Source organism: Hyperolius riggenbachi, chromosome 12 (assembly GCF_040937935.1).
Source record: "Hyperolius riggenbachi isolate aHypRig1 chromosome 12, aHypRig1.pri, whole genome shotgun sequence".
NCBI classification, from domain to species: domain Eukaryota; kingdom Metazoa; phylum Chordata; class Amphibia; order Anura; family Hyperoliidae; genus Hyperolius; species Hyperolius riggenbachi.
In genome coordinates this window covers 240,765,614-240,789,501 of record NC_090657.1, presented here as the reverse complement: position 1 = coordinate 240,789,501, position 23,888 = coordinate 240,765,614, and the positions used below count along the sequence as shown (strand labels likewise).

General features: G+C 45.6%; 1 protein-coding gene across 1 annotated transcript in view; it reads left to right on the top strand.

Moving 5' to 3' along the window:
* The window catches only part of LOC137541139 (mitochondrial nucleoid-associated protein 1-like), a 56,769-nt gene that overhangs the window by 14,231 nt on the left and 18,650 nt on the right, over positions 1 to 23,888 (top strand). Inside the window, exons 2-3 of the mRNA XM_068262294.1 lie at positions 5,414 to 7,244; positions 15,790 to 15,936. Of these exons, the coding sequence (XP_068118395.1) occupies positions 5,438 to 7,244; positions 15,790 to 15,936 (1,954 nt within the window). The 5' untranslated portion in view covers positions 5,414 to 5,437. The remainder of the gene's footprint in view (positions 1 to 5,413; positions 7,245 to 15,789; positions 15,937 to 23,888) is intronic.

Here is a 23,888-nt window from a genome sequence, read left to right as displayed (position 1 = left end):
AGAACACACAAGACAGGTCAGGGATCAAGTTATTCAGAAATTTAAAGCAGGCTTAGGCTACAAAAAGATCTCCAAAGCCTTGAACATCCCCCGGAGCACTGTTCAAGCGATCATTCAGAAATGGAAGGAGTATGGCACAACTGTAAACCTACCAAGACAAGGCCATCCACCTAACCTCACAGGCCGAACAAGGAGAGCTCTGATCAGAAATGCAGTCAAGAGGCCCATGGTGACTCTGGACGAGCTGCAGAGATCTACAGCTCAGGTGGGAGAATCTGTCCATAGGACAACTATTAGTCATGCACTGTACAAAGTTGGCCTATGGAAGAGTGGCAAGAAGAAAGCCATTGTTAACAGAAAGCATAAGAAGTCTCGTTTGCAGTTTGCCACAAGCCATGTGGGGGACACAGCAACCATGTGGAAGAAGGTGCTCTGGTCAGATGAGACCAAAATGGAACTTTTTGTCCAAAATGCAAAACGCTATGTGTGGCGGAAAACTAACACTGCACATCACTCTGAACACACCATCCCCACTGTCAAATGTGGTGGCAGCATCATGCTCGGGGGGTGCTTCTCTTCAGCAGGGACAGGGAAGCTGGTCAGAGGTGATGGGAAGATGGATGGAGCCAAATACAGGGCAATCTAGGAAGAAAACCTCTTGGAGACTGCAAAAGACTTGAGACTGGGGCGGAGGTTCACCTTCCAGCAGGACAACGACCCTAAACATAAAGCCAGGGCAACAATGGAATGGTTTAAAACAAAACATATCTGTGTTAGAATGGCCCAGTCAAAGTCCAGATCTAAATCCAATCGAGAATCTGTGACAAGATCTGAAAACTGCTGTTCACAAACGCTGTCCATCTAATCTGACTGAGCTGGAGCTGTTTTGCAAAGAAGAATGGGCAAGGATTTCAGTCTCTAGATGTGCAAAGCTGGTAGAGACAGACCCTAAAAGACTGGCAGCTGTAATTGCAGCAAAAGGTGGTTGTACAAAGTATTGACTCAGGGGGACGAATAATTACGCACACCCCACTGTGCAATTATTTATTTGTAAGAAATGTTTGTAATTATGTATGATTTTCGTTCCACTTCTCACATGTACACCACTTTGTGTTGGTCTTTCATGTGGAATTCCAATAAAATTGATGCATGTTTGTGGCAGTAATGTGACAAAATGTGGAAAACTTCAAGGGGGCCAAATACTTTTGCAACCCACTGTATATAGCACTGACATCTTCTGCAGCACATTACAGAGTACATAGTCATGTCACTGACTGTCCTCTGAGCTCACAATCTAATTCTACCATAGTCATAGTCTAATGTCCTACCATATTATTATTATGTAATTATATAGCACTGACATCTCCCGCAGCACATTACAGAGTACATAGTCATGTCACTGACTGTCCTTAGAGGAGCTCACACTCTAATCCTACCATCGTCATAGTCTAATGTCCTACCATATTATTATTATGTATTTATATAGCACTGACATCTTCTGCAGCAGTGTACAGAGTACATAGTCATGTCACTGACTGTCCTCAGAGGAGCTCACAGTCTAATCCCTACCGTAGTCATAGTCTGATGTCCTACCATATTATTATTATGTATTTATATAGCACTGACATCTTCTGCAGCACATTACAGAGTACATAGTCATGTCACTGACTGTCCTCAGAGGAGCTCACACTCTAATCCTACCATAGTCATAGTCTAATGTCCTACCATATTATTATTATGTATTTATATAGCACTGACATCTTCTGCAGCACATTACAGAGTACATAGTCATGTCACTAACTGTCCCCAGAGGAACTCACACTCTAATCCTACCATAGTCATAGTCTAATGTCCTACCATATTATTATTATGTATTTATATAGCACGGACCTCTTCTGCAGCACATTACAGAGTACATAGTCATGTCACTGACTGTCCTTAGAGGAGCTCACAATCTAATACCTACTATAGTCATAGTCTAATGTCCTACCATATTATTATTATGTATTTATATAGCACTGACATCTCCTGCAGCACATTACAGAGTACATAGCCATGTCACTGACTGTCCCCAGAGGAGCTCACAATCTAATCCTACCATAGCCATAGTCTAATGTCCTACCATATTATTATTATGTATTTATATAGCACGGACCTCTTCTGCAGCACATTACAGAGTACATAGCCATGTCACTGACTGTCCTTAGAGGAGCTCACAATCTAATACCTACTATAGTCATAGTCTAATGTCCTACCATATTATTATTATGTATTTACAGTGCTGCCCATAATTATTCATACCCCTTGCAAATTTTGACTTAGTTACTTTTATTCAACCAGCAATTAATTTTTTGACAGTAAATGACATATATTTCTCCCGAAAGATAATAGGATGATGTACAAGAGGCACTATTGTGGAAAAAAATATTTATCCGTTTTTATTTAAATTTGAGCAAAAAGTGTCTAGTCCAAAATTATTCATACTCTTCACAAACTGTCACAGTCTGTAGGAAAATCCAAAGTTCTATACCATTCCAAATAATCCAAGCTGTTCTAAAGCATCCTAATTACCCTTTTTAATTGGGATCAGCTGTTTCAATCAACTCAACAGGTGAAAAACAGCAGCTCTCTGCAGTTGGTTTGTGGACAGTCATGGCTAAGACAAAGAAGCTTCGTGAGGACCTGCGGCTGCGCATTGTGGCTGCTCACAAGTCAGGAAAGGGCTACAACGCCATTTCTAAATGTTTTCCAGTTCCAGCGGCTACAGTGCAAAGTATTATTAAAAAATACAGGATGTTCGCACTGTGGAACATCTGTTTTTGCATATAGCACTGACATCTTCTGCAGCACTTTACAGAAAATGTAACACAGGCTGAGATTTTCTTTGGCACTGTATTTGGCCTGAGGAAGTGGGCAAAGACCCACGTAACGCGTTGCCTAGTGCTTCATAAAATGTGTGAATCTCATATATATACGAATGTCATCATTTGAGGTGAGCCACCTCAACCTTTTCCTTTTTTAGTTGTTTTTTATCACAGTTTTATCACCATTTGGGCACTTCTTTCCCCTCTTATTTTAGTAAGGAGTCGTTTTATCCCCTTCATCCCCTTACACACTCCTGGGAGTTGTGGTTCACCATGAGCTTGCTGGGCAATCTGTAACTATAAATAAGAGCGAATGGATTTTATTGTAAGATTTGGAGATCCGCAGTTGCCGGCGTATGAAGATAGCCTATTTTTAGTAGCAGTAAAGTAAATCTGATAGAAAAAAGTGTCCGGAACGGATACTCCCCTCAGGAGAGGGAAGGCTCCGGATCCTCCATAGGCTCCCCTTGTTCTCCTCTGCCGGGCCGTTCCAGCGCTGTCCTCACCGCTAAAGCCTTGTTAACGATTTGGTGGAAAAGTCGAGGCCGATTGGGTCCGTGCAGCCACGCTGCAGGAGTCTCACCGCTGGAACAGCCTGGCAGACGAGAGGCTTCCACCTTCGGAGGTAAGTATCTAAACATCGAACAAGAAAATCCAAATTTTGGTTTGATTAAAATCCAATTGGACGGCTATTTTTTTAAATGTTCAATTTATTGTGCCCATCAACGGAGATTGTTTACAACCAATCCGATCAGAATTTCTGATCACTTTGATTTTTCTCTAGTAATTGGATAGTTAGTGGCCACCTTACGTCTGTACTTTGTAAATATCACTGGTTTGTGCAGCACTGGTATAGCCATACAATAATGATATTTTTGTGGTACTATTTCTTAAAGGGGAACTCCAGCCTAAACAAACATACTGTCATTAAGTTACATTAGTTATGTTAATTAAAATAGATAGGTAATATAATCTCTTACCCTTTAAAAGAACAGGCAAATGTTTGATTTCATGTGGGCAGCCATCTTCTTGGTGGAAAGGAGGTGACGGGGAGCATGAGACACAGGTCCAACTGTCCTGTGTGCTGATCATCTCTCCGAGTTGCTAGGCAACATGAATAACAGCATAGGAAATCCCATCATGCTTTGCACAGCATCAGGGAAAAAAAGCCCAGGCAGTTTTCTTTGATGGGTGGAGCTTAGCTAAAAATGCAGCTAAAAATGATGCTTTGGTAAGAAAAACAAAGTTCTGATGCTGTGAAACTGTTCAAGAAACACCAAGACTTTTCAGTTCTGCTGAGTAGATTTTTAGTCTAAAGGTTCGCTTTAAGGATATCATCCTAAGCCAAAGCTTTCTGCTTGTTTTTTTTTTCTTTCTCAAAGTAGCAAGTGTTGCCTGTAGCATCTCGCGGATGGGAGACGCCTCCATAACGTTTCCCACAAGAGCATTTCATATTCGCTTGTCACATTTTTGGAATGTTCTGTGTCCTGCCAGTGTTGTAACTACAATTCATGCCCCCCCCCCCCCCAGCGAAACTTTGAGGGGGCTCCCAATATTTACACATCTTCCCTTGCCTCCCCCTGGTGCCCCTCCCAGCCTAGGGGCCCATCTCACAGGGGCCATAAAACAAATGTTGCCATCATGATCTTCACACCCATAACAAGCGTAGCCACAAAACCACCTGAGTATAGTCCCCTGTATCAGAGGAAGGTTAGTAGTTGCATCCCCCCCACAGCTCTGGACCGCCCTGCTCTGGCCCCCAGGGACTGCTACCTTCCAGTTATGCCCCTCTTATTCAGCTGAACGACTACCAGAAACTTTGCAGCCTGGGGAAGAGGGAGGAGAAGGGGTGGAGCTTATTTTAAGACCGCAGGAGTTGATTGGTTAATGGCAAAGGGCTCACTCGAGTGCACGGCTTTCCATGTCCCGATGAACGTCTGACCTCTGATCACTTTTTCAACAAGTCTATGTCCCCCCCCCCCCCCTTATGCTGGTGTGACTCCTGGCCTCCTTCTGTGTCCATTGTCTTTCTGATTTGACACTTCGGGCGCCTATACCATGTGACATAGCTGCATGTAGTAACGTCAGTACATGCGTCAGTGTCACATGGTACAGGTGCTCACAGTAGCAATTCAGAAAGATGCCAGACCCAGGTGGAGGCCAGGAGGCGTGACTGCATGACAATTGAGCCTGCAACCCTCATCGTGGTTGGGTGGGGTTTGGCAGGACACACCCTCTACACGGGGCGGGGGCAGCGGCCTAGGAGGTGGCGGAACTAGGAAAAATGTCAAGCTGAAATCTATTAGAAATTGATGTGCTGTGTGTGGGCAGGCAAAGGGATCCCTCTCTGATCACATCCGATCAGAGAGGGATCTATCGATCTGGTGGCAGATCATGAGATGTATGGGTACCTTCAGATGTAAAGAACATGGCAAATGAGATCATATAAGGGACATTTTGCCTCACACATATGTATTGCCAGCATATATAAATCGCGGTTCACTTTCCTGTCGAATATTGTAGCTAAAATTTACTTTTGCTCTTTCTAGATGTGAAAACTCCACCACCTACCAATGGATATCTGCCCGTTTTGCGGGAAAGCCTTCAAAAGGCTGAAATCCCATCTACCGCACTGCAAGATGGCCGCCGCCACGGACAAGTCACCAGCCGCTCATCACTCTAAGAAAACCCTGCCACTCAGAAAGACAAAGAAAACTTTATTGTCCACACCAGAACAACAATCTCCAGCAGGAGGAGGCAGTGCTGACATAAAAAAACAAGGACAGGATACTAAAAAGAAGCTTCAATTTAACTCAACCACATCTTTAGCTCGTAGAGCTCAAACATTGCTGCCTGAAGTCTTGTCAAGGGACAGAGTGATGGCATCAAAAAAGCAGAAAAAAGAAGACAATTGGCAGAGAAACGTCAACTATATTGATTCAGATCATTCTAATAACATAAGTCACTGCATCGATGAGGAAAATAGTGAGTCAGAACATTTTTCCTTGCAAGGCCAGACCGCTTCTTCCACTTCAGAAGGTCCCAAGTTAGTCCCGTTCCCTGTACAAGTCACAGATCTTCCAAATACAGGACTCAAAACCCTGATAGAAATACAAGATCCCTCAAGGAAATCTCCAAATACAGGCCTCCAAACCCTGACAGAAATACAAGATCCCTCAAGGAAATCTCCAAATACAGGCCTCCAAACCCTGACAGAAATACAAGATCCCTCAAGGAAATCTCCAAATACAGGCCTCCAAACCCTGACAGAAATACAAGATCCCTCAAGGAAATCTCCAAATACAGGCCTCCAAACCCTGATAGAAATACAAGATCCCTCAAGGAAATCTCCAAATACTGGACTCAAAACCCTGATAGAAATACAAGATCCCTCAAGGAAATCTCCAAATACAGGCCTCCAAACCCTGACAGAAATACTAGATTCCCCAAGGAAGCTTCCAAATACAGGCCTCCAAACCCTGACAGAAATACAAGATCCCTCAATTAAGCATCTAAATACAGGCCTCCAAACCCTGAAAGAAATACAAGATCCCTCAAAGAAGTTTTCAAATACAGACCTCAAAACCCTGACAGAGATACTAGATTCCTCAAGGAAGCTTCCAAATACAGGACTCCAAACCCTGACACAAATACTAGATTCCCCAAGGAAGCTTCCAGATGCAGGCCTCATAACCCTGCCAGAAATACAAGTTCCATCAAGGAAGTCTCCAAATACAGACCTCCAAACCATACAAGATTCCTCAAGGAAAACTCCAGTAGACAATGTGATCATTCACTGGCCTGGCCTCCAGGAGGCACCAAATCTAGTGACTACAGAAATACCAGGAACGGCTGGGGTAAATGTACCGATAAAGGAACAAGTCTCTGGAAAGGAACAACTAGATCAGTGTGGCATTTCAACCGGGGAACATTTCAAAAGGTCTAAGGATGGAAACCTTTCACCAAACCCTTCAAAACATCATTTAGAACTTGTCTCCAAGTCAAGTCCTCTCTTGTGTGTCCCCATCGAGGCTGCCACCTCTCCCTTGCGCATCGCCCTGGAAAATATTCGCGGACAGTTACCTGCCGTGTCTGATAAGTACTGCACTCGGGATGTTCCTCAAGTACAGACGCGTGGTGCTGAGGACATTGAGAGTATAGAGAAGTATTCAGGAGGCCACCTGGTCCACACAACTATACGGAGCTCTGGCCTACTGAATGGCAGAGATGTGGGACCAAGTAATGGATCTCTGGGACTGGAGTGGATGCCTGAACTGTACTCCAATTATACCCAGCTCTCCATTGTGCCCAATAGGTCGGGCTTAATGGGGTCACATAGAAGAATAAGCATTGGCACAACACCAGGAGGAGCAGATTCAGGTAAATTGCAACTAAAAAGTAAACAGTGAACTCTTCTGAGCTTTTCGGGAAATATGAACCACACGCTCATTTGGTCATGTGGTGGTGGGGGGGGGGGGATAGCTCTGTCAGCTTAAGCCACACCTTAAAGAGAACCTGAAGCAAGAGGTATATGGAGGCTGATTTATTTATTTCCTTTTAAGCAATTCCAGTTGCCTGGCTGCCCTGCTGATTCTCTGCCTCTAATACTTTTAGTCATAGCCCCTGAACAAGCATGCAGCAGATCAGGTGTTTCTGACATTATTGACAAGAATAGCTGCATGCTTGTTTCTGGTGTGATTCACACCCTACTGCAGCTAAAGAGATCAGCAGGACAGTCAGGCAGATGATATTGTTTGAAAGGAAATAAACATGGCATCCTCCATATACTTCTTGATTTATATTCCCTTTAAAGTGATCCCAAGCCGAAGCTCTGGTACAAAATGAGATACTTACCTAAAGAGAGGGAAGCGTCAGGATCCTATTGAAGCTTCCCTTGGTATTATGATGTCCCCCCGTCGCTGAGCGCGGCCCCATGGAAGAATAACGGCAATGCATTGTCGCTAACCATGTCGGGGTCGTACAGCTCCTCTTCCTGCAGCGCGGCCGTGCAGTAAGACTGAGTCGCTTGTGTACGAGCAGCGCATGCTCGTTACAGAGGAGGAGCGCGGCCCTGACCTGGAGGGACGCCGCGCTCAGGGACGGGGGACACCGGAGTTGCAATAGAAGCCTCAATAGGATCCTGACGCTTTCTTCTCTTCAGGTAATTACTGTATACACTCATAGTTACATAGTTATTTTGGTTGAAAAAAGACATACGTCCATCGAGTTCAACCAGTACAAAGTACAACACCAGCCTGCTCCCTCACATATCCCTGTTGATCCAGAGGAAGGCGAAAACACCCTTACAAGGCATGGTCCAATTAGCCCTAAGAGGGAAAAATTCCTTCCCGACTCCAGATGGCAATCAGATAAAATCCCTGGATCAACATCATTAGGCATTACCTAGTAATTGTAGCCATGGATGTCTTTCAATGCAAGGAAAGCATCTAAGCCCCCTTTAAATGCAGGTATAGAGTTTGTCATAACTACTTCCTGTGGCAATGCATTCCACATCTTAATCACTCTTACTGTAAAGAACCCTTTCCTAAATAAATGGCTAAAACGGTTTTCCTCCATGCGCAGATCATGTCCTCTAGTCCTTTGAGAAGGCCTAGGGACAAAAAGCTCATCCGCCAAGCTATTATATTGCCCTCTGATGTATTTATACATGTTAATTAGATCTCCTCTAAGGCGTCTTTTCTCTAGACTAAATAAACCCAGTTTATCTAACCTTTCTTGATAAGTGAGACCTTCCATCCCACGTATCAATTTTGTAGCTCGTCTCTGCACCTGCTCTAAAACTTCAATATCTTTCCTGTAATGTGGTGCCCAGAACTGAATTCCATATTCCAGATGTAGCCTTACTAGAGAGTTAAATAGGGGCAATATTCTGCTAGCATCTCGAGTTTTTATTTCCCTTTTAATGCATCCCAAAATTTTGTTAGCTTTAGCTGCAGCTGCTTGGCATTGAGTACGATTATTTAACTTGTTGTCAATGAGTACTCCTAAGTCCTTCTCCAAGTTTGATGTCCCCAACTGTATCCCATTTATTTTGTATGGTGCTAGACCATTAGTACGTCCAAAATGCATGACTTTACATTTGTCAACATTGAATTTCATCTGCCATGTATGTGCCCATATAGCCATCCTATCCAGATCCTGTTGCAATATGACACTATCTTCCTGAGAGTTGATGATTCTGCACAATTTTGTATCATCTGCAAAAATAGCAACATTGCTCACTACTGCATCTACTAGGTCATTAATAAATAAATTGAAGAGCACTGGACCCAGAACAGACCCCTGTGGGACCCCACTGCTAACAGTCTCCCATTTTGAGTACGATCCATTGACCACAACTCTTTGTTTTCTGTCCATTAGCCAGTTCCCTATCCATGCACACAGACTCTTCCCCAGTCCTTGCATCCTCAACTTTTGCACCAGACTTCTGTGGGGAACAGTGTCAAAGGCCTTTGCAAAGTCCAAGTATATCACATCTACAGCATTCCCAATATCTATATTAGCATTCACTACCTCATAAAAGCTGAGCATGTTAGTCAAACAGGACCTGTCTTTAGTAAACCCATGTTGATGCTGAGAAATAAGATTATTTTCTATTATGATTATGAAGTCATGTATAGTATCTCTTAGTAACCCCTCAAATAGTTTGCATACAACTGATGTTAAGCTTACAGGTCTATAATTTCCTGGATCTGATTTTTTGCCCTTCTTAAATAATGGGAAAACGTGGGCTGTACGCCAATCCACTTGGACTCTGCCAGTTGAAAGAGAGTCACAAAAGATAAGATAAAGGGGTTCATCTATAACTGAACTTAATTCCCTTAGGACCCGAGGATGCATGCCATCCGGGCCAGGTGCCTTGTCTATTTTTAATTTATTTAGTCTTGCCTTCACTTCTTCCTGCGTTAAGTATTTAATATTACAGTTAGAAGATTGAGACTCTTCCGCCTCTGTAATTTGCAACAGTGCTGCTCCCTTTGTGAAGACAGAAGCAAAGAAAGCATTTAATAACTCTGCCTTACCTTGGTCATCCACCATTGAGTTCCCACCCTCATCCTTTAGGAGTCCTATACAGTCAACCTTTCTTTTTTTAGAGTTAATGTACTTGTAACACTTTTTTGGGTTAGATTTGATATCCCTAGCGATTTTATTTTCAGCTTCAATCTTTGCCAGCCTAATTTCTTTTTTACAATTTTTATTGCACTCCTTATAATTGCTTAGTGCAGCCTCGGTCCCCTCCTGTTTTAGGACCTTATAGGCATTCATTTTCCTCTTCATTTTATCTTTAACCTTTCTATTCATCCATAGAGGCCTTTTTTTTATTCCTAGACATTTTGTTTCCATATGTGATATACATACTACAATATTGACTGAGAATAAGTTTAAAAGCTTGCCATTTCCCTTCAGTGTCTTCCCCTTGTAGCACATTATCCCAGTTCACCAAACTTAGTGCCTGCCTAATTTGAGTGAACTTTGCTTTTCTAAAATTCATAGTTTTAGTGGTCCTGCTGCCCCGTGGCCTATCAGTCACCAGCTCAAACGTTATCATGTTGTGATCACTATTTCCCAAATGTTCTTGAACCTGCACACTTGATACATTATCTCGTCTATTAGAAATTATCAGATCCAGTAACGCATCCCCCCTAGTTGGTTCAGTTACCATTTGAGTCAAGTAATTGTCCTGTAGTGCTGCCTGAAATCTGCTGCTTTTACTATAATGGGTAGCCTCAATACTCCAGTCAATGTCTGGAAAGTTGAAGTCGCCCATAATTATGACCTCATTTTTACTTGCAGCTTTTTCAATCTGCTGTAGTAATCGCAGTTCTGCAGCTTCATTAATAAGAGGTGGTCTGTAGCATACCCCAATATGCAATTGGCAACTTTTATTTCCACCATGAATATTTACCCAAACGGACGCCACATCTTCGCAATCTTCCTCCATCTCATCGTTGAGGACAGCTGTAAGAGAATTCTTAACAAAGAGACAAACCCCTCCACCTTTTTTCCCTGTTCTATCCCTCCTAAACACATTGTATCCTTTTAAATTAGCTATCCAGTCATGGCTTTCATCCATCCATGTCTCGGTTATTCCCACAATGTCATAGCCTTTGTCATTCAGAATGAACTCTAGTTCGTCTATTTTATTTGCAAGGCTCCGAGCATTGGTTACCATGCACTTTATATTTTTACCACCACATTTACCAATTGCCTATAAGCCTAATTTTTCAACACAAAAAATGTGCTGAAAAGTTACCCTCCGGCTTACATTTGAGTGAGTGGAGCAGAATGGATGGTGGAGCAGGTTTTGTTACTGGCAGAGGAGTGTAAGGATTGAGCACTAGTGATCCTGCTCTTGTCAGCTGGCTCCCTGCTGGGTCCGTGCCCCCATTCCCTGCAACATGGTGTGCAGAGTGCGCTGCTCAGGACTACCTGTGTCCCCTGGCTTGTGGAGCGGAGCGTGCAGCAATGTGTCGGCAGTGCAATGATCTGTGTGGCAATCGCTGTGTCTCATATCTATGTCGCCATCTAGTGGTAGCCTGAGACACAGTTGTATCATCCTTGGGGCACATCTGGCTATGGGGAGGGGGGCTGACTTGTACTGGGGACACATCTGGCAGTGGCTACTGTGGAGGGGGCTATACTGGGGAGGGGGCTTATATGCGAGTCAATCACTTTTTCCTGGTTTCTGAGGGAAAAGTGGGTACCTGCGATTATATGCGGGTCGGCTTACATGCAAATACATACGGGGTATCCCATTTTGATCCTGAGCTTTGATCTGCTGGTAGAGATTCGCACAAACTGCAGCTAGTTTACTATCAGTACAGACACAGAGTAACAGCCTATACTGTACACACTGGAGGTAACTTGGATCAGCACAAACTGCCGCTAGTTTATCATCAGTATGAGCACAGAGTAACAGCTTATATTGTATATACCTAACTGTACATATGTACATGTAGCAGGGATCAGCACATGCTGCAGCTAGTTTACTATCAGTACAGGCACAGAGTAACAGCTTATACTGTACACAGTGCAGATAGCAGAGATCAGCACACACTGCAGCTAGTTTATTATAAGTACAGGCACAGAGTAACAGCTTATACTGTACATACTGGAGGGAGCAGAGATCAGCACACACTGCAGCTAGTTTACTATCAGTACAGGCACAGAGTAACAGCTTATACTGTACATACTGAAGGTAGCAGAGATCAGCATACACTGCAGCTAGTTTACTATCAGTACAGGCACAGAGTAACAGATTATACTGTACATACTGAAGGTAGCAGAGATCAGCATACACTGCAGCTAGTTTACTATCAGTACAGGCACAGAGTAACAGCTTATACTGTACATACTGGAGGTAGCAGAGATCAGCACATACTGCAGCTAGTTTATTATCAGTACAGGCACAGAGTAACAGCTTATACTGTACATACTGGAGGCAGCAGAGATCAGCACACACTGCAGCTAGTTTACTATCAGTACAGGCACAGAGTAACAGCTTATACTGTACATACTGGAGGTAGCAGAGATCAGCCCATACTGCAGCTAGTTTACTATCAGTACAGGCACCTGCACAGCACGAACTGGGCACACACGGAACGCTCCCAGTCACAGGATTGCGAGGGGCGGGCGCGGCACGCATGCACGGTGAACCATGACTGGCCTTACTGGGAAATATATTGGGGGTGACAGCAGAGGAACAGAGGGGCCCAGGAATACGGTGATGGAGCCCCAAGGCCTGCATGGGGCTGAAGGAAGATCCAGGTTGGTACAGTACAGCAGTATAACAGTCCCTGTTATCGGAAACCCAGACAACCGGAAGTCTCAACTAACCAGCATGCCTGAGGGATAACGGGACTATAGTTTGCAGTGTTTGGGAGGGGAGGGGGGGGGGGTGGAGGCATTTAAATGACATTACAAGCCTCCAGTGATGTCTGGCAGTCTCCCGTACCTCCTCAGGTGCTCCTAGCGCAGTGCATGGAAGCCGGCATGTCACGTGATCTGATGCGGATCATGTGACTCACCGACTTGGATGCACGGAGAAAGCGGTTAGGAGCTGGCGGGGGGGTGTACAGGAGAACGCCAGACATCGCTGGAAGCTCTGGAAATATTTGCAGGGGAAGGTCTGTGCTGTTTTAGTATCTGGCATCAGGTGATCCCTGCCGGTGCCGGACACTGGGAACTGCTGTAAGTGCTGGATTCAATGTCTCAGGTACATTTTAAAGGATACGGCCAAGATAATTAAAAAACACCTGGGGCTTCCTCCAGCCCTTGGCAGCCGTCCTGTGCCCTCGCCGCAGCTCCGGTGGCTCCCATTGTCCTGCGCTGCAGAGGCCGACCTCGCCAGGTCAGCTTCCTCTGCGCGCCTCACGTGGTCACGATGAGGTCATCAGGACTGTACTGCGCAGTACAGTTCTGATGACAGCAGTGCGACCTGGTGAGGTCGGCAGTGGAGGAGACCGGGAGCCACGGCGAGGGCACAGGACGGCTGCCGAGGGCTGGAGAAAGCCCCAGGTAAGTGGATTTTTATTTTTTAATTACCTTGGACGTATCGTTTAAGCCCAGTACACACATCCAAATTTGATAGGCTAATTTTACCATTTTTATGTAGTACGAGAGCTAAAAGGTCAACTGACGTGAGAAGACGTGTGGAGGTTGCCATATTTGTTTCCTTTTACAATACCAGTTGCCTGGCAGCCCTGCTGGTCTATTTGGCTGCAGTAGTGTCTGAATAACACCAGAAACAAGCATGCAGCTAATCCAGTCAGATCTGACAATTATGTCAGACACACCTGATCAGCTGCATGCTTGTTCAGGGGCTATGGCTAGAGGCAGAGGATCAGCAGGACAGCCATATACCTCTCAGTTCAGGTGTCCTTTAAAGAAGAACTTCCGCCTAAACAAACATACTGTCATTAAGTTACATTAGTTATGTTAATTAGAATAGATAGGTAATATAATCTCTTACCCACCCGGTTTTATAAGAACAGGCAAATGTTTGTGATTCATGGGGGCTGCCATCTTTGTCATGGGGGCAGCCATCTTTTTGGTTGAAAGGAGGTGACAAGGAGCAGGAGACACAGTTCCAACTGTCCTGTGTCCTGATAACCCCTCCCAGCTGCATGCGCTAGGCTTCAAATGTCAAATTCAAAATGTAAGAAAAAAAAAATTGCACCAAAACAGCAGAACGAGAGCAACAACATCAGAAATCCCATCATGCTTTGCACAGCATCAGGGGAAAAAAGCCCGGGCAGTTTTCTTCTATGCAGCTAAAAATGAGGCTTGTATAAGAGAAACAAAGTTCTGATGCTGTGAAACTGTTAATGAAACACCAAGCCTTTTCAGTGCTGCTGAGTTGATGTTTAGTCTGGAGGTTCACTTTAACTATTCAATCTGTTCATAGTATTCAAAGTCTTTTGGCCTTCAAACTACATGGAGGTGGTAAATTGGTCTGTGGTTGGCCAAATAAAATTGGATGTGTGTATGCACCTTCAGATATTTTTAGTAAAGACCCATAGAGCATCATCTGCCAGCAGTTACAACAGTCATTCCTCAAGATCCGCACCATCAAAAAGTCCATCTTTATTAAAGTATCAAATTCATAAAAGCATGATAAAACAGCGTGGAAATATGGCAGATGACGCACAGGCGTTTCGGACCATCACAGTCCGTTTTCAAATCAGTGTGGGTCTATGATGATTTGAAAAAGGACTGTGATGGTCCGAAACGCCTGTGCGTCATCTGCCATATTTCCACGCTGTTTTATCATGCTTTTATGAATTTGATACTTTAATAAAGATGGACTTTTTGATGGTGCGGACCTTGAGGAATGACTGTTGACACTCGATGCTCCAGAGTGGATCCCTGCACATCATATTGTGACCAGTGGTGCTGTACCACTTCTGATTGGACAGCAGTTACAACACTCAGCAGATCTGAGAACCCTATCCCAGAGCACTGGCTCTACAACCTCCTCATTAGGGATGGGGAATGAGCGTTCCCATTTAATACAGGATTATGCAGATCTTCAATGCAAAATGGCCTCTCTTTTGTGAGTTGGAACTCAATCTCTCCATTTTCAAGATGTTCATAATCCTGTGTGATTTGCATGTCATGTCCACTAGTGGCTGCATACCGTAGTGTACTGGTTAAAGGGGCACTATGGCGAAAAATTGTAAAATGTAAAATATGTGCAAACATAGACAAATAAGAAGTATGTTTCTCCCAGAGTAAAGTGAACCATAAATGACTTTTCTCCTATGTTGCTGTCACTTACAGTAGGTAGTAGAAATCTGACAGAGGTGACAGGTTTTGGACTAGCCCATCTCCTCATAGGGGATTCTCAGCAAGGCTTTTATTCTTTATAAAGATATTCCCTAAAAAAAGATTTAAACAATGATGCTGGCCAGCTTTCCCTGCTTGCTACACAGTTTTTCAGCAGTTGGACGGAGCATCTGCCATTCCCTGAGTGTTTTTGAAAATAAAAAAATCTCTGAGAATACCCCATGAAGAGACAGACTTATCCAAAACCTGTCGCTTCTGTCAGATTTCTACTACCTACTGTAAGTGACAGCAGCATAGGAGAAGTAATTTATGGCTCATTTTACTCTGGAAAAAACATACTTCTTATTTGTATATCTTTGCACATATTTAAAATTTTTCGCCATAGTGCCCCTTTAAGGACTCTGCCTCTGACACAGGAGACCTGGGTTCGAATCTCGACTTTTCCTGTTTAGTAAGCTGCACCTGTTCAGTAAGGAGTCCTTGGGCAAGTCTCCCTAACACTGCTACTGCCTATAGAGCGCACCCTAGTGGCTGCAGCTCTGGCACTTTGAGTCTGGAGAAAAGCGCAATATTAATGTTATTTGTCTTGTCTAATTATATTGTTTGCTTTGTCCAGCCCAGTGTAAGCCTCCGCCGTGTGAACCTATACCTGAAGTTCCCCTGGAGTCCCGGCGTCTGATGGACGTGAGAATCGGAGAGCTTTCTTCCTGGGTGGGGCGGCAGCGCTGGTCTCTGAGGAGCATTGCAGAATTAGGGCCGAGAGGTGAGGATATTGTGCGATTTGTGAACAACAACAACCCGGGAGTAACATTATTATTATTACTTTTTATTTATATGGTGCCAAAATCTTCAAATGCATTGTCCATAGTATAAAACAAATAGTGGGGAGCATAGATAGATAAATACATAGTTAGTTTGGTTGAAAAAAGATATCCTTCCATCAAGTCCAACCAGGAAAGAAAGAAAGGAAAAAAATGCGCACCATCCAGAACCTGCACATAATATCCCAGATGATCCAGGGGAGGGAGAAAACCCTTACAAGGCCTGGGCCAATTAGCATGAAAAGGGAAAAAATCCTTCCCGACTCCAGATGGTAATCAGATAAATCCCTGGATCAACTCTCCTGGGAATTACCGTATTTTTCGCCATATAAGACACACTTTTTCTCCACCAAAAATGGGGAGAAAAAGTCCCTGCGTCTTATATGGCAAAGGTTTCTTTATAGGAGGATCAATTTAAATCAAGTGAAGCCACAAAAAGGCGATCTGTTTCCAAAATTTTTTGTTTCACACTTTATTATATTCTCAAAAAGTTATTTTTCTTCTTCAGAAAGGTAGAACAATTCTTTGTAAAGCAGCAGAAGAATTTGTGATACAGACATATAAAGAGCAATACAAAAAGCAGATCATAGACACTGTGTGCTTTGCTTGACAAACAAAGCACACAATGGGCTTGATTCACAACAGAGTGCTAACTGTTAGCACGGCCGGTTTCGCGCAAATTTTCGAATCGATAACTATTTGCGCGCAAACACGATTGTTTGCGCAAAAACGATATTGATTTCGCACGAAAATTCACGTTTGCGCGCAAAATCGTAATCGATTCACGCGCAAATTTGCGCGAAACCGGCCGTGCTAACAGTTAGCACTCTGTTGTGAATCAAGCCCATTGTGTGCTTTGTTTGTCAAGCAAAGCACACAGTGTCTATGATCTGCTTTTTGTATTGCTCTTTATATGTCTGTATCACAAATTCTTCTGCTGCTTTACAAAGAATTGTTCTACCTTTCTGAAGAAGAAAAATAACTTTTTGAGAATATAATAAAGTGTGAAACAAAAAATTTTGGAAACAGATCGCCTTTTTGTGGCTTCACTTGATTTAAATTGATCCTCCTATAAAGAAACCTGGTACTATATGAGCATAGTGGTGTGCTCAAGTGTGGATCGTTACACTAACAAGAGTTCCTTTTTCTTTTACCTGGGACTCATTCCCAACTATATCTCAACATCTTATATGGCAAAGGCAGGGAATCCCCGATTTAGGAACTCCCGCCGTTTGGAACCGCCGCCATGTCGGGCATTCCCTGCCTTTTTGTGTCTGCTCTGTCCCTCCCCCTTGTGATTCCTGCCCTCCCCTTGCATTAATAGGGGCAGATGATTAAAGATAACAGCGCTCCTCCGCTAGCCTCCACTCCCTCCCCCATGCGTTTCTGGTCCCCCCCCCCCCGGTGTTGTAGCAGTGGCAAGTGGCAGCTTACCTTCCTAACGTTCCTGCGATGATTAAAGACCTGCAGCGGCAGGCAGCAGCTTACCTCCGCAAAGTTCCCGCGATGACTGCAGACATCCGTCTTCTCTGCACTTCAAGCCAGTTACTAGAGCAAGAACGGATGACGCACCAGGTTTAGTATACCGTATATACTCGCAAGCAAGCCGACCCGCATGTAAGCCGACCCCCCCACTTTTACCCCAAAAAACAGGAAAAAATGATTGACCCTCATGTAAGCCGGGGTAGGAAACGCTGGCCGCGTGATCCCCCCAGTATGTCCCAGTATAGCTAGTATAGTGCCCAGTATAGGTAGGTAGTGCTCAGTATAGCAAGTAAAATGCCCCAGTATAGCTAGTATAGTGCTCATTATAGCTAGTATAGTGCTCATTATAGCTAGTATAGTGCTCAGTATAGCTAGTATAGTGCTCATTATAGCTAGTGAAGTGCCCCAGTTTAGCTAGTATAGTGCTCAGTATAGGTAGGTAGTACTCAGTATAGCTAGTAAAATGCCCCAGTATAGCTAGTATAGTGCTCAGTATAGCTAGTATAGTGCTCAGTATAGCTAGTATAGTGCTCAGTATAGCTAGTGAAGTGCCCCAGTTTAGCTAGTATAGTGCTCAGTATAGTTAGTATAGTGCCCCCAGTATAGCTAGTATAGTGCCCCCAGTATAGCTAGTATAGTGCCCCCAGTATAGCTAGTATAGTGCCCCCAGTATAGCTAGTATAGTGCCCCCAGTATAGCTAGTATAGTGCCCCCAGTATAGCTAGTATAGTGCCCCCAGTATAGCTAGTATAGTGCCCCCAGTATAGCTAGTATAGTGCCCCATTATAGCTAGTATAGTGCCCCATTATAGCTAGTATAGTGCCCCCAGTATAGCTAGTATAGTGCCCCCAGTATAGCTAGTATAGTGCCCCCAGTATAGCTAGTATAGTGCCCCCAGTATAGCTAGTATAGTGCCCCCAGTATAGCTAGTATAGTGCCCCCAGTATAGCTAGTATAGTGCCCCCAGTATAGCTAGTATAGTGCCCCATTATAGCTAGTATAGTGCCCCATATAGCTAGCATAATGCCCCAGTATGGGTGGGTAGGTGCTGTCCCTCCCCGCTCCCCCTGCGGCCGCCGCTGCTGCTATTACCTCAGGCGGCGCCGCTTCCTCTATCCCCGTCCTCCTCCGGTAGTAACTCATTCACAGCAGCGCGCCTCTCGCTGCTGTGATGACGAGGAAACCATAGAGAGCGGCTTCCTGTAGCGTGATGCCGTTACTATGGGAACCGCTCTCTATGGTTTCCTGCGTCATCACAGCAGCGGGGGGCGCGCTGCTGTGTGAATGAGTTACCGGAGGAGGACGGGGATAGAGGCAGCGGCGCCGCCTGAGGTAATAGCAGCAGCGGCGGCCGCAGGGGGAGCGGGGAGGGACAGCACCTATCCACCCACCCACACATGACTCGCAAGCAAGCCGACCCCCCAACTTTTGGCCCACTTTTGGGGGGTCAAAAATTCGGCTTGCTTGCGAGTATATACGGTATATTTTTTTCCCTGTTTTTTGCCCTCTAAACCTGAGCGCGTCATATTCCGGAGCGTCTTATACGACGAAAAATACGGTACCTAATAATTATAGCCGTGGATGCCCTTCAATGCAAGGAAAGCATCCAATCCCTCTTTAAGGGACCATTCACACTAGAAGCACTTTTCTGAGTGTTTTGCGATTGAGTAGCGTTTTTTTAAATCGCTCCCATTCACTTTCAGTAAAATCGCAGAAAAATTGTGATTTTAATGAAAGTGAATGAGAGTGATATTAACCTCTTGACGACCAGCTAACGCCGATTGGCGTAAACTGGTCGTCTGCGGGTTACCATGGAAACGGCCGCTGGATCGAGCGGCCTTTCCATGTCAGTTCACGGAGGGTGTCTCCGTGAACAGCCGGAGAGCCGCCGATAGTGGCTCGCCGGCAAAATGTAAACAGGCGGGGAAGAAATCCCCGCTGTTTACATGATACAGCGCTGCTGCGCAGCAGCGCCGTAAGGCAGATCGGCGATCCCCGGCCTCTGATTGGCCGGGGATCGCCGGCATATGATAGGCTGAAGCCTATCCCACAATGCGCAGGACGGAAATCCGTCCTGCGCAGCCCAGAAAGGGGGAGGGAGGTAAGGGGAGGGAGGGAGCGCACAAAACGCTGCGGAGGGGGGCTTTGAGGAGCCCCCCCCCCCGCTACCCACTAATGGCCGGGGGCGATCAGACCCCCCCAGCAGGACATCCCCCTAGTGGGGAAAAAAGGGGGGTAGTCTGATCGCCCTGCTGCACTCCTGATCGGTGCTGCGGGCTGTAGAGCCCACGCAGCACCGATCAGTGAAAATTCCCCTGGTCGGCAAGTGGTTAAAAACGCTAATCAATTGCAAAACGCCAACAAAAGCGCTCCTAGTGTGAGAGGTCCCTCAATGCAGATATAGAGTTTGCCATAACTGCCGTATTTTGCGCCGTATAAGACGCTCCGGAATATAAGATGCACCCAAATTTAGAGGGCAAAAACCAGGAAAAAAATATTAAACCTGGTGCGTCCATGTTCCAGGAGCGTCTTGTACATGTTGTGTGCTCCTGTGCACCTCATGTCTCTTCCTGTGTGCCCCATCTGTCCTGCTGTATGCCCCATGTGTTTTTCTATGTGTCCAGTGTGCCCCTTCTCCCCATGAGTACCTGTCTCCCCATGTGTACCCTGTCTGCCTGTCTCCCTCTGTGTCCTGTTTCCCCCATGTGTCCTGACTGACCTTCTCCCCATATGTCCTCCTGTGTCCTGTCTCCCATATGTGTCCTGTGTGTCCCTTCTCCCCATGTGCACCTTGTCTACCTGTCTCCCACGTGTCCTGACTGCCCCTTCTCCCCATGTGTCCTCCTGGGTCAGTCTCCCCATGTGTCCTCCTGTGCACCTCTCCCCATGTGTCCTCCTGTGTCAGTCTGTGTCCTCCCCATGTGTCCTCCTGTGTCCCTCTTATCAGTCTTGTTTCCCCCCTTGTGGCATGTGCCTGGCTCCCCTGCGTGGTGTCCCCCTCTAATTTCCTCCTGCCCCCTCCATCCATGTGTGCATCTCCCCGGTGCTCCCCCCCCCCCCGCGCGTGTCTCCGATATCTAGCCTTCCTCTCTCCGGGTCTGCAGCTGCAGCGGCTTACCTCATATATGCCGCCGGGAAGACTGCAGACACCCGGCTACTCCATGTGTTCCCTCTACTGCGCGGCTTGTACTGATGACGCAATCAGTACAAGCCGCGCAGTAGAGGGAACACATGGAGTAGCCGGGTGTCTGCAGTCTTCCCGGCGGCATATATGAGGTAAGCCGCTGCAGCTGCAGACCCGGAGGGAGGAAGGCTAGATATCGGAGACACGCGCGGGGGGAGGGGGCGGGCACCGGGGAGATGCACACATGGATGGGGCAGGAGGAAATTAGAGGGGGACACCACGCAGGGGAGCCAGGCACAGCGAGCGCACACACAGGCAGGGAATCCCCAATGGCGTCGGGTCGGCGGTTCATATCGCGGGCGTTCGCAAGTTGGGGATTCCCTGCCTTTGCCGTATAAGACGCAGGGACTTTTTCTCCCTATTTTTGGGGGAGAAAAAGTGCGTCTTATACGGCTGAAAATACGGTACCTCCTGAAGTAAGATATTCCAGATTTTAACCACTGTCACTGTGAAGGACCCCTTTCTAAATAGATGAAACTTAAAAACTTTCCCTCCACTTACAGATCATGTCCTCTTGTCCATTGTACAACCACAGGGACAAAAAGCTCACCTGCCAAGCTCCTGTACTGCCCTCAACTCTGTACAATCAGGAGATCCAGCAATACAGGTACATACACACAGTCAGGTCCATTAATAGAGACATCCACACAACATGTTTGGTTCTATACACAACCACAATGGATTTAAAATGAAATAAACAAGATGTGCTTTATCTGCAGACTGTCAGCTTTAAAGGGCAACTGATGTGTGAGGTATATGGAGGCTGCCATATTTATTTCCTTTTAAGCAATACCAGTTGCCTGGCAGCCCTGCTCATCCTCTGCCTCTAATACTATTAGCCATAGCCCCTGAACAAGCATGCAGCAGATCAGGTGTTCCTGACATTATTGTCAGATCTGACAAGATTAGCTGCATGCTTGTTTCTGGTGTGATTCAGACACTACTGCAGCCAATTAGACCAGCAGGGCTGCCAGGCAACTGGTATTGTATAACAGGAAATAACTATGGCAGCCTCCGTATACCTCTTACTTCAGTTCCCCGTTAATTTGAGAGTGTTTACATCCAAATCAGATGAACGGTGCAGGAAATAGGCCCCATTCACACTTAAAAGCGCAATACGCCGGCGATTACCACCTTGCGGGAGTGATTTTTCCACGATTTAACGCGGACAAATCACTGGACACTGCAGCGATTTTCCCACGATCGCGGTTACCGATTCTATAACACTGAAACGCGATTGCCTGAAAATGGTGCAGGCTACACGTTTGCGTTTGGCAATTTGCATTAATCTCCGGCTATTAACACAAATCGCCCAAGTAAGATCGGCGCTATAGGGTATTATAGTCCTAGTGCTTTAAAAGCGCTTGAGCGTTTTCTCGAAATCGCCGGCAGAACGCTCTAGTGTGAATGGGGCCTTACAACCATGTGCATATGTGCCTCCCACTTGTTAAGGAAGCAAAAGTAATGGGACAGAATAATAATCATAAATCAAACTATCACTTTTTAATACGGCAAATCCTTTGCAGCCAGTTACAGCCTGAAGTCTGGAAGGCACAGACATCAATCGAGGCTGGTCTCATCCCTGGTGATGTTCTGCCAGCCTCTACTGCAACTGTCTTCAGTTCCTGCTTCTTCCTGGGGCATTTTCCCTTCAGTCTTCTCTTCAGCAAGGGACATGCATGCTCAGTCAGATTCAGGTCAGGTGATTGACTCGGTCATTGCATAACATTCCATGTCTTTCCCTTCAAAAACTCTCTGGTTGCTTTTGCAGAATATTTTGGGTCATTGTCCATCTGCACTGTGAAGTGCCGTCCAATGAGTACTGAAGCATTTGGCTGAATATGAGCAGATATTGCCCAAAACACTTCTGAATTCATCTTGCAGCTTTTGTCAGCAGTCACATCATCAATAAATACAAGAGAACCAGTTCCGTTGGCAGCCACACATGCCCACACCATGACACTACCACCACCATGCTTCACTGATGAGATGGTATGCTTAGTATCATGAGCAGTTACTTTCCTTCTCCATACCCTTCTCTTCCCATCACACTGGCACAAGTTGTTCTTGGTCTCATCTGTCCATAGAATCTTGTTCCAGAACTGTGAAGGCTTTTTTAGATGTCGTTTGACTAACTCTAATTTGGCCTTCCTGTTTTTGAGGCTCACCAATGGTTTACATCTTGTGGTGAATCCTCTGCATTCACTCTGGTGAAGTCTTCTCTTGATTTTTGACTTAGACACACATACACCTACCTCCTGGAGAGTGTTCTTTATTTATTGTTGTGAAGGGTGCTTTCTTCACTAGGGAAAGAATTCTACTGTCATCCACCACAGTTGTTTTCCCGTGGTCTTCCGGGAATTTTGGTGTTGCTGAGTTTACCAGAGCCTTCCTTCATTTTAAGAATGTTCCAAAAAATTGTTTTGGCCACGCCTAATGTTTTTGCTATATCTCTGATGGTTTTTTTTCAGCCTAATGATGGCTTGCTTCACTAATCAGAATCTCTTTTATTCGCTGAGTGTGACAGGTGCCACAACTGGAATTATTTGTGGTACACACGGCATGGCAAAAACAACAGTTTACAAGCGGCTGTAAGGCATACAGGTACACGGATACAAGAAAGACTAAATCAGCTATGCAACGAGGCAAGAGTGGCACGAGGGGGAGGCTAGGGGGCGCTGCATGAGAGGGAGCGAGAGTTCAAGGGAAGGACAGCTTCAGGGAAGAAGGTGTTTCTGTGCCTGGTGGCTCTAGTGGGGATGGTGCTGAAGCGAAGGCCTAAGGGAAGGCCCATTCACTATCTTATTTGCCCTGGACCACAATGCGATTTTGTGCTCTGCAGAGATTCCTTGAGATTTGGTGCCCTGCAGAGAGTCACTGAGATCTGGTGCTTTGCAGGGAGGTGCTGTGATTTGGTGCCCTGCAGAGAGTCACTGAGATTTGGGGCTCTGCAGAGAGTCACTGAGATGTGGTGCTCTGCAGAGAGTCACTGAGATGTGGTGCTCTGCAGAGAGTCACTGAGATGTGGTGCTCTGCAGAGAGTCACTGAGATTTGGGCTCTGCAGAGAGTCACTGAGATTTGGGCTCTGCAGAGAGTCACTGAGATTTGGGCTCTGCAGAGAGTCACTGAGATTTGGGCTCTGCAGAGAGTCACTGAGATTTGGGGCTCTGCAGAGAGTCACTGAGATTTGGTGCTCTGCAGAGAGTCACTGAGATTTGGTGCTC